At 33.0% G+C, this 11036-nt stretch overlaps 1 protein-coding gene across 1 annotated transcript; it reads right to left on the bottom strand.

Annotated features, from left to right (window-relative positions):
* Window positions 1–9755: 9755 nt before the first annotated feature.
* Window positions 9756–10613, bottom strand: LOC131863923 (B3 domain-containing protein REM9-like). Its single transcript, XM_059215141.1, has 3 exons — window positions 10268–10613; window positions 10098–10177; window positions 9756–10004 (listed from the first exon to the last, which is right to left on the bottom strand). The coding sequence occupies exons 1-3, from the start codon at window positions 10611–10613 to the stop codon at window positions 9756–9758; spliced, it is 675 nt and encodes a 224-aa protein (XP_059071124.1).
* Between the last annotated feature and the right edge of the window lie 423 nt (window positions 10614–11036).

The following is an 11036-nucleotide window of genomic DNA, read 5'->3' as shown; positions in this document are numbered from 1 at the left end:
AATAACTTTCCACTTGTGTTGAGGTACATCGTGTAACTGTAACAATCCAACTGGATGTCTATGTTCTGCCTTTACTCTTTGACACTCCAAACATTTAGCCACATACTTGACTATGTCATTCTTCATCCCTTCCCAAAAGTAACTTCTTTAAATTTGCATAAAGTTTGTTAACTCCTGGGTGCCCTGAATAAGGGGCATTGTGAGCCTTCGACAAGACTACTTCCCTTAAGTCTTCTGAATTAGGAATATAGATTCTATTATTGTATCCGAGCAACCCATCTTCGTCTAATGTATACCCTCCAATCTTAGGATCCGTTGGATCGTGTTCTAATGTCAATTTGACTTGCTCATACCATGGGTCGTGACCTTGCTCATCCATCACTTGCCTTTTGAAAGAAGTTTTGAATGTTTCTATAGTCATCAAGTGTCTCCTCCTACTCAAAGCATCTGCCACCCTATTTTCCTTCCCCTTAATATATTCAATTTCAAAATCATATTCACTTAGAAACTCTAACCACCTTCTTTGTCTGGCATTTAAGTGGGGTTGGGTAAAGATGTACTTTAGTCCTTGGTTGTCTGACTTCAACTCAAAGGGATTCCCTAGTAAGAAGTGTCTCCATTTCTGTAGGGCATGCACAATCGCTGCTAACTCTAAGTCGTGGGGTGCATAATTGACTTCATGAGTCTTTAGCTTTCTGGATTCGTAAGCTACTACCCCTTCATCTTGGACAAGTACTCCTCCTAAACCTTCAATAGAAGCATCAGTTACGACTGTGAAGTGTCCATTCAGATCTGGTACTTTTAGAATGGGTGCTGACATTAGTTTCCCTTTCAAAATTTGGAATGCCTTATAACTTTGTTCTGTCCACACAAACCTTTTACCCTTCCTTTGTAATGAGGTGATGGGGTTTGCTATCTTAGAGAATCCTTCCACAAACCTCCTATAGTAACCTGCTAGCCCCATAAAGCTTCTTACCTCTAAAACATTTTTAGGGATCGACCATTCTACTATTGCCTTTATCTTATCTGGATCAACTGCTATTCCTTCCTTTGATATTATATGCCCAAGGTAGTGAATATTTTCCTCGAAGAAGGCACATTTTGACAATTTCCCATATAACTTATGTTCTCTCAACCTTTACAAAACAATTTGTAGGTGTACTAAATGTTCCTCCTCATTCCTAGAGTAAATCAATATGTCATCCAAAAATACCAAAACAAATTTATCCAAGTAGTCATGGAGTACACTATTCATTAGGTTCATAAATGCAGCTGGGGCATTGGTTACACCAAAAGGAACTACTGTGAATTCATAATGCCCATATCTAGTCCTGAAAGCTATTTTCGGAATGTCTTCCTCCTTAATTCTGAGTTGATGATACTCCGACCGGAGGTCTATCTTTGAGAAAACTGCTGCTCCTTTCATTTGGTCAAAAAGATCCTCTATGCGAGGTAAGGGATACCTCTTCTTTATTGTGACCTTGTTCAACATCCTATAGTCAATACATAGTCTTAAGGTTCCATCCTTCTTAACAAATAAGACTGGCGCTCCCCATGGTGATACACTTGGCCTTATTAATCCCTTAGCTAAGAGTTCCTCTAATTGCATTTTGAGCTCTTGTAATTCAGTTGTGTTCATTTGGTAAGGTGCCCTTGATACTGGTTCAACTCATAGTAGCATTTCGATAGAAAAGTCAAACTTCCTCTTAGGAGGTAAGCCGGGTAATTCTTCTGGAAATTCATCCTTGAATTCTTTTAAGAAAGGGGTATTCTCAAAGGTTGGGGTGTTTTCCCCTTTTCCTTCATCAATTTCAACCATATAGATTTGGCCTCCTGTTCTTCTTTCCTTCTTTAATTGCATGGCTGATATGGTTTCTATATTAATGGGTTTAAACTTTCCTTAGATTTTGACCTTCTTCCCCCCATCATCCAAACATTCAACAACTTTGTTATAGCAATCTAAATTAGCTAGATGGTCTGTTAACCAACTCATTCCAATAATTATATCATATAATCCTAGGGGTGCCACATAGAGGTCTACCCTTGTTCAAACTCAGGAAATTGTACCCTTGCCCTTGGCAAACACTTAGTTAGTTCTTGATTTAAGATTTTTAAAATTTAATTTCTATCATTGCAAAACATTCCCTTAGTTGTATAAATTGAAGTGAGCACAAGGCCTAGATTTGAACCTTTTCTCTAATACCACATGTAATAACCCACCTTAATTAACCCAACAAAATTGACCATTCTTTTTTTTTTGTTTAATTTAATCATTGTGTTTGATTCAATTGCATACTTTGGGCATCCATCCATTTGGATTAGGCATTCATCCATCCGGGATGAGCATCTAACCATACGGGTTAGGCATCGGTCCATACAGGACATAAGATTTCATCTATCCAATATGGGATAGGCATCTACCCATACGGGGTAGGCATTGGTCCATACGGGACATAATATTTCATCTATCCAATACGGGATAGGCATCTACCCATACGGGGTAGGCATCGGTCCATACGGGACATAAGATTTCATCTATCCAATACGGGATAGGCATCTACCCATACAGGACATAAGATTTCATCTATCCAATATGGGATAGGCATCTACCCATACAGGGTAGGCATCCATCCAATCGGGATTGGAAGTGGTCTAGCCAGAGACTTAGACTCATCGGGACCATTTGGGTCCTGAGCCACTCACTAAGTACTACACTCTTCTAATAGAAGTGCACCGAGGTCTTTGTCCTTAGGAGTAATTAAATAACATAATACAAGCTTGAATTTTGCCTCAGAATTTGGCTTAAAGCCTCGGGAAGTCAAGCGAATCCATACGGGATTCCTTCCAAGTATGCATTGAATTAATTTTTCCAATTTAATTATCTTATCTTTTAAAATAGGATTCTTACTCAATCTTTCTTTTACCAAGCCTAGACCCCACCCACGAACGCTTGAGTACGAGGGACAACTCCGTCCCAAGACTGCCTACATACCTGCTTCAACATGGGATCAAGGTGTAAAGTATGTAGTTCTATTTTCTACTCTATGGTTTGATGTAAACTGATTAGTGGGTACACAACCCTGTCTAGGGTCAATGTCCCAGACAATTTCTCTGCAGTTGGTACCCACGATGGTAGCGCTTAAGCAAAGGCTCAAGATGGCCTAAAACAACTAGATCCTAATTCTTATCATGAGCGTCACCCTTGACCAATTGTCAGTCGACAACAATTCTTCGAGATTAAATCAATTTTACAAAAGCATTTCACTCATCATCCCTATAGGGGTTTACTATAGTTTAACTCAGCGAATGAAAGATCATTTTAGAATTATCTTATTAAACTATCGATCCAAGGGGGATTACCCGCCCCTTTGGATTTTAACTTCCAAGTGTCCCTTATTACTCCCCGACAATTAATAGGGACGATGCCATAGATGTCGTTGATGTAGCTTTATTAGGCGTTAAGTGCAGTAGTTCAACATGACGACATTACCCGTAAGTGTGACCTAGAGGCATCGTATATACTGAACGCTACCATATTTTGGTTTCCATCTTCCTTTATTTAGTTTTCTAACTACGAGCTATGAAAACATCATACTTGAAAACAATTACTAATTGAACGTGCAAAATTTAACTGATTGAAATAACTACTTGAAATATAACTTGCATAACAATGACCATCATGAAACTTGCATATTAATAATTACATGTGTACTTGCATGAAAAACATCAATAAATGTAATTAATCTACAAGTGATTTACATGTTATAAGAATAGTGTAACTTGCGTGCATGATTAAGAAACCCAAAAATAGTGATTAATTTAGGCATTTGATTCAAATCATATTAATGTGAATTAATTTCTAAAGGCCAACTAAGTGCCCCAATGGATCTTAAATGGAATGAATAACTCTAATTAAAAGAATTTGATATAATATAATTTACGAATATAGAAATTTACCAAGGATAATTTAATTATGAATTTACTACACAATAATCCCCAATATTTATGAACTTTTCTAAGTTAAATCCAACAACTTAAAATTTATACTAAGGAAAGAATTCACATTTCCTAAATTGCAATTAAGAACAATAAAACATAAAATTTAAACAAAAATAATTATTAGCAATTAACTTGAAATTTGACCCCAAAGTAATTACTAAAAATTCTAAATTGCAAATTAAAAAGAATATATATAAAAAAACTAATTACAAAAATAAAATAAGCGAATATTTTTTGTTTTAATAGTAAATAGGGGGGTGGGGATGGGGACCACGGGTCCCATCACCCCTGCAGTCCTGCATGCGCAGGCCCGCAGGGTTGAGGGGACACCGTGGTCCCCTCCACTCCCCTGCGGCCATTGTCGTGACAGTGACTGCAGGGGTAGTGGGGGGTACCACCGCCCCCGACGGTTACAATACCCACCACCCCCGTACGCCACCGATATTCATTTGAATATTTTTCGAAGACCGTGCTATTATAATTACATGCAACATTAATATATTTTAACATTTGGAATAAATTATATATATATATATATACATATATATATATATATATATATACATATATATATATATATATATACATATATATATATATATATACATACATATATATATATATGTACATATATATGTACATATATATATATATATATATGTACATATATATGTACATATATATATATATATGTACATATATATATATATATGTATATATATATTTATGTATATATATATATATATATGTATATATATATATATATATGTATATATATATATATATATATGGTTTCATATTCCCAATTACTTAATGATATATAAAAACAAAAGAGAATTTATTTATGAAAATAAGAACATGGATAAAATAGATGATCAAACAATTGTTTTAGATTGATTTTACAGTAACAGGAGGTTAATATTTACAGAGATAGAGAGCTTATTCCACCATTCGCACGGAGGAAGTTTATTTCCAGGTTTCACAGGGGAATTGTTTATTTCCAGTATTCATTTCTAGTATTCATAGGAGGATTTTATTAAACTAATATTCACAGTGATTCAAAATACTCAAAGAGAGATTTAAAATACTCACAGAGAGATTTAAAATAATCATAGAGAGATTTAAAAATAATCACAGAGAGATTTAAAAATATTCACAGAGAGATTTAAAAATACTCATAGAGAGATTTAAAGTACTCATAGAGAGATTTAAAAATAATCACAGAGAGATTTAAAAATAATGATAGAGAGATTTAAAATACTCACAGAGAGATTTAAAATACTCACAAAGAGATTTAAAATAATCACAAAGAGATTTAAAAATAATCACAGAGAGATTTAAAATTAATCACAGAGAGATTTACAATACTCACAGAGAGATTTAAAAATAATCACAGAGAGATTGAAGAATGAGATTCAGATTTCCATTCGAAGAACCAGAGAAATGAATTAGAGGGAAGAAATAAAGACTCAAATCACACAGGGAAGAATTTTAATCTTAGAAAAAGAGATTTCAAACAAATGAAGGAATATGATTTTCTTTTTGCTAAAATCTTTGGAAAAAACAAAAAGCAAGATCATGTGCATATTTTCTTAAGGGAAATAAAATAAATAAATAAACTATCTTTTACATGCACTCTATGAAAGCATTATCATTATTATTTATCCCTAAATAAGAGATTTACAATCTAAAATTTCTTTATATAAAGGAAGATCTATAACTATATTTTTTTGATATTACGAATTCCTCATAAGTGAATGTAGAAAAAAAACAACAAGGAGAGAACCTGGTTTATCGAACTTGATGTTGAATCCACTAGCTATCCTTATGATCCTTCCTTGCAACTTGAGAGAAATCCTTCAAACAACAACTTAAAATTCCTGCAATGAAAATGAGACTACCAAAGAAGATCTACTTCTAAAACTTGGGGAAATTTTTTCAAAACATAATCAACCCCCTTCTTTGAAACTTGCATACAATTTTATAAGAAAAATCCCTCTATTCCACTATCTAGAAAATTTAATTAAAAAGGAGATTCTTTCCCAATTTTGGACTTCATGCAAATTGATTAAACTTAGTGGGGGAGTTACATGCAAGGTGGTGGAGAATCCTCTAGAAGCTTCTTATTCTTCCTACAACATGTGCCATAATTGGAAGTGGAAAATAAATAAATAAAAATAATATATATTTTCCATGTGTGTGTGTGTGTGTGTGTATTATTATTTTCATTCTTTTTATAACATTTATTCAATCATTTAAATAGCTTATCCAAAAATATGATAGAATTGTATTTAAATGAAAAGTGATAAAGGAGGGTTGTGACAATACATGTATATATGTATATATATCTGTATATGTGTGTGTGTATACAGACATACATACATACATACATACATACATACATACATACATACATACATATGTATGTCTGTATGTATGTATATGTGTGTGTGTGTGTGTGTGTGTGTGTGTGTGTGTGTGTGTGTGTGTGTGTGTGTGTGTGTGTGTGTGCACGTGCGCGTGCGTGTTGTGGTAAGCCACTTTACAATTTGGAAAGAATGTTGGGCATTTATTTTATTTTGTTGTAAAGGTACATTAGTGTGGAAATGGGTGATCAGGTTACAACTTCTAACCTTCAAAGTATTTCAAAATTAGAGCATTATTTATTTATTTGAGTTTGGATAAGGTTAAGAAAACTCCTATTCAAGGTTGACCATGATAGACTTAATCTAGTTTGTATACAATTGTATTTTGGTATAAATGGATAGTTTTTATTTTTCAAGAGTTGTGAATCTTTAATAATTAGTACATTCTTATTATTATTAAAAATTTGTATAGATATTTCATTTCTTATCTAATATTTATTCAGTTCGGGCTTTTTGGTATCCCAAGAGGTTATAGGGGGGATTCATGTTGTCAAAGAGTTAAGTTCTAAGTCAATGGGTCCTAACTTGATAATTTCTTTTAAACACACACACACACACACACACACACACACACACACACACACACACACACACACACACACACACAAACACACACACATTTTTAAATGCATTTATTTACAATATGTTTATATATACTTCATAAATTGTGAGATAGTTTTTTTTTTCCAATATTATAGAAAACAAGATAAAAATTATAGTTATAATATGTAAAATTTAATATAAAATATATAAAGGATCATCATGATTATCAACAAAAATTTCAATAGTAATGATTAGATGTGATAGAATGTATGAAAACAATCTTAGAAGTTAACCATATCAATTAGATGACATTAGTCTCATACATGTTGTCTCAAAAAACCAAAACATCTAGGCTAAAAGAGAAATGTTGTTGTTGATGCCAATAACCATGAAAAGTAGCATCACACATTATTGTTTGCCAATTGTCAATACTTTGGATACTATAAATTGGGGAGTACATTAATGCGTATATGTAGTAGTTTAGATTCATATTAACAAAATAATATTTACATAGATATTGTAAAGAAGAGTTTTTCTTATATTAATCTAAGCTAATTAAAGGAACACCCTCAATTATACAAATTTTAATATATATTTATTCATAACAACTTAAAAAATGGTTAAGTAACATCTAATAATATGTATACTTAAACTATTATGGATATCTTAAATACATAGATAACTTAGTATAGAAACCTCAATATTGATATCTCTCAACATCTTTTAGATATCTTTATTTAAAATATCTATGCATTTTAATATATGAGCTAATGGTTAGTTTATTTTAATCATATTGTGATTTATGTTTTTGTTGAATAATTTGACTCGGCTTTCACCCTTGAAGTGGCTTATTATTATCAAGTATGTACAATTTATTTCCTATTACATTCTTCTCTTGTGAAAATGATTTTATTATTGATAGTATCAAGATGGATGACATCTTAAGAAGCACCAACGCTTCACCCCTATGCACATCATCTTGATGTAACAAGAGCTAAGTGGACCATTCATGCTCATGAAAGATGGGTTCTTATGAACTCTTACTCATGAAATATGAGCCAAGAGGACCATTCATGTTCATGATTAAATTTGAGTTCTTATAAACCCCCCCTCATAAAATATGAGCCAATAAAGTTTGACTAAAAAATATGTAATTGAATCAAACTAAAAGACCATATAATTTTATCATACACTATGAAAAACACAACCTAAATGTAAATCAATGAGTTAGGGAGATATACAATGAATTTTTTATAAGGCACAACACCTACTAAATTTTTTGCATATAGGGTAACATGCTATGCGGTTTTGGTCTTGGGAAAACTCCATGGTTAAGTACACTATAGTCATAGTAGTATTGGGATGGATGATATCCCATGAATCTTGATGCCCCACTCTTTTGATCATCATTTAGATGCATTGATCTCTAAGAGGACCATTCATGTTTATTAAATATGGTCTCTTCTAGGAAACTACGAGCATGAAATATGGGTCAATAAATATCGACTTGATATTATGTAGATAGTTGAATTTTGAGATTATGTTATATAATTTCATATACTACAAAAATTACCACTAAACATGTAATGAATAAGATAGGGAGCTTTATAATGCATGAGCCATATTGAGGAACAACAATTGTTGAAGGTTTTACAATTTGGGAAGCAAACCAATTGGGATTGACCTTGGGAGAAACTCCAAGGTTAAGTATATTTTAGTTGATGTAATACAAGGATTAGTGACCTCCCAAGAAGTTCCAATATTTCACCCTTGTGAACCACTACTCATTAAATATGAGTTGATAAAGATTGACTCAAAATTACATAGTTGAGTCTTGATTAAAAATATATATAATTTGATATGCTACAAAACATGTCACCTAAATGTAAATGAATGAGTAGGGGAGCTTTACAATGAATTCTTCAAAGGGACAACACTTGAAGGTTTTGCAAATGGGATAGCCAATTAAGTGGGCTTTATCTTGGGGAAAATTCCATGCTTAAGTGTGTTAGAGTTAGAGTGGTACCAAAATGGGTGACGTCTTGGTAAGTTTCATTGCTTCACCCCTATAAGCGTCAGATAGATGCAATTAGTGTTAAGTGGACCATTCATACTAGTGAGAGATAGTTCTTGTGAACTACTACTCATGAAATGTGGATCAATAAAAAATGACAAAACTGTGGAGTTGAGACATATAATTTGATAAACTAAGAATACATCATCCAAATCAAGATTAATATTGCTAAAATATCCTCATGACCTACATAGTGAAAGTAGTTGTTGGACAAACCCAAAAACTCTTTCTGGTGAGTGGATTTCGTACTAATGAAGGTGAAGATAAACACAATTTCTTTCTAACTTGCCTTGCATTGATATTGTAAAAATTGAATTCACTTAATATCATTATTCCAATTATAATTTAACTTTATTTCCATGATGTTTAAATATAAAAATAACATATAAAGTGGTTATTTCCATTATGCAACATCAAACAATTGTTTTGGACTGCAAAAACTATCTAAAACAGCATAGGAATTGCATGCAGCTACTAAGTATCATTCATTTGTTTAATAAAAAGTTGAAGTACATATTTAATTTTGATTACAACAGTTTTACAAAATTGCAGGCAACAGAGGTAACTATTGTTATCGAGTCTTAAGTAATCTTTTGGTGGAACTTTGACTGCTCTAGAAAAGCTAACATAGATCTAATTACTAGTCAGGAATATACATCTGTTCTGATGTTTCTATTTAAAGCAAAAGTTATTACAAATCTAACACAAACTAATTACAAATCCTGTGTGTTAACATAGACCATGAAAATGTAGTTGACTGCGTTTATCAACTTAAAAACACATTTGTCTCCTTTACGCAGCTTATTATCGATGGCAAATTCTTTCCATCTTACTCCATATGTCTTTCCTTTATTAAACACTCCCACCATATGCCGCCATTCTCCAGGATTCTTGTGATGCACAAATCTTGCTTCTACTCTCTTTTTTGGTAACCACCGCTCTCCAAAATCACGTGGAATGGTCTGTAACATAAAAAATCACTTGACTTCATTTTATCCTAAACTGCACTGCACTGCACTAACCTCAATTCAAATGATAGAAACAAAAAATCTTACGAGGTGAAAATTTTGGGATGTTGCACTCTTGGTTAAGGTCAATGAAAACATTGCTTCTGTACTTTTCCCAGGGTTGACAACTGCATGGAGGAGACACATGAGTATATTTTCAGAAAACAAAATGACTTACAATCTTTCAGTTTTGCAAAATCTTTGAACTTTCTTCTTACCTGAATTATCCCTCATAAATGAGGGAGATTCAACGTTTGGAAGTGCAGACGACGTGGAAGTGGAAGAATCTACTAAGACAATTTCAATTTCCTTGTTTTGACTGCAAATTTCTTGTTGAGGATGATCATGTTCATTTTCACGTGGAATTGCACCAAAGACTTGCACAACAAAATCTATATCCCTGGCATGCCTGAAAACAAGAATGTCTGTTGCTCTTATACGATTGTCAGAAACAAAAGCTTGCCATCCATCTGTAAAAGCAGCAGCACCAGTAGAGCCGAATTTTACATTTACATGCCACAAATTACAACTTGGCCCCATCAGAATCGCAGTTTTACAATTCATTCCGCCTGCAAACTCGCCAGGGATTTCCTGCAAAATTTAATTCAATCCTAAACAGAACCACCCAAAAGGAAATCTTCTTTGCACATAACAGAAAAATAGCATAAATCACTAATTATCAAATATTTTGCTCTTTCTTTGTAAACATCTCCATGATCGTGTTCACCAACTATTTCTGTTAAATGTGTTTGGAAAATACAATCTCTGTGTTTGCAGTAAGTGAAACCTTGGGATGGATGCAGACATAACTGCAATCCAATCAATGGTTGAACTTGTCTATTGCCTCGACATTACTGAGTTAAAAAGTGTAAAGAACAGGAAGACATTAATACAAGACTTAATCACCTTGAAAAAAAACACAGCATGTTTTCTATTTGGGATTTCTGTATCTCTAAGATTTGTTTGCAAAACTCTATTGAATTACAA

The sequence above is a fragment of the Cryptomeria japonica genome, chromosome 2, assembly GCF_030272615.1.
Source record: "Cryptomeria japonica chromosome 2, Sugi_1.0, whole genome shotgun sequence".
NCBI lineage: Eukaryota > Viridiplantae > Streptophyta > Pinopsida > Cupressales > Cupressaceae > Cryptomeria > Cryptomeria japonica.
Note: the sequence above shows the minus strand (reverse complement) of the source record. Positions and strands in the feature narration are given on the sequence as shown.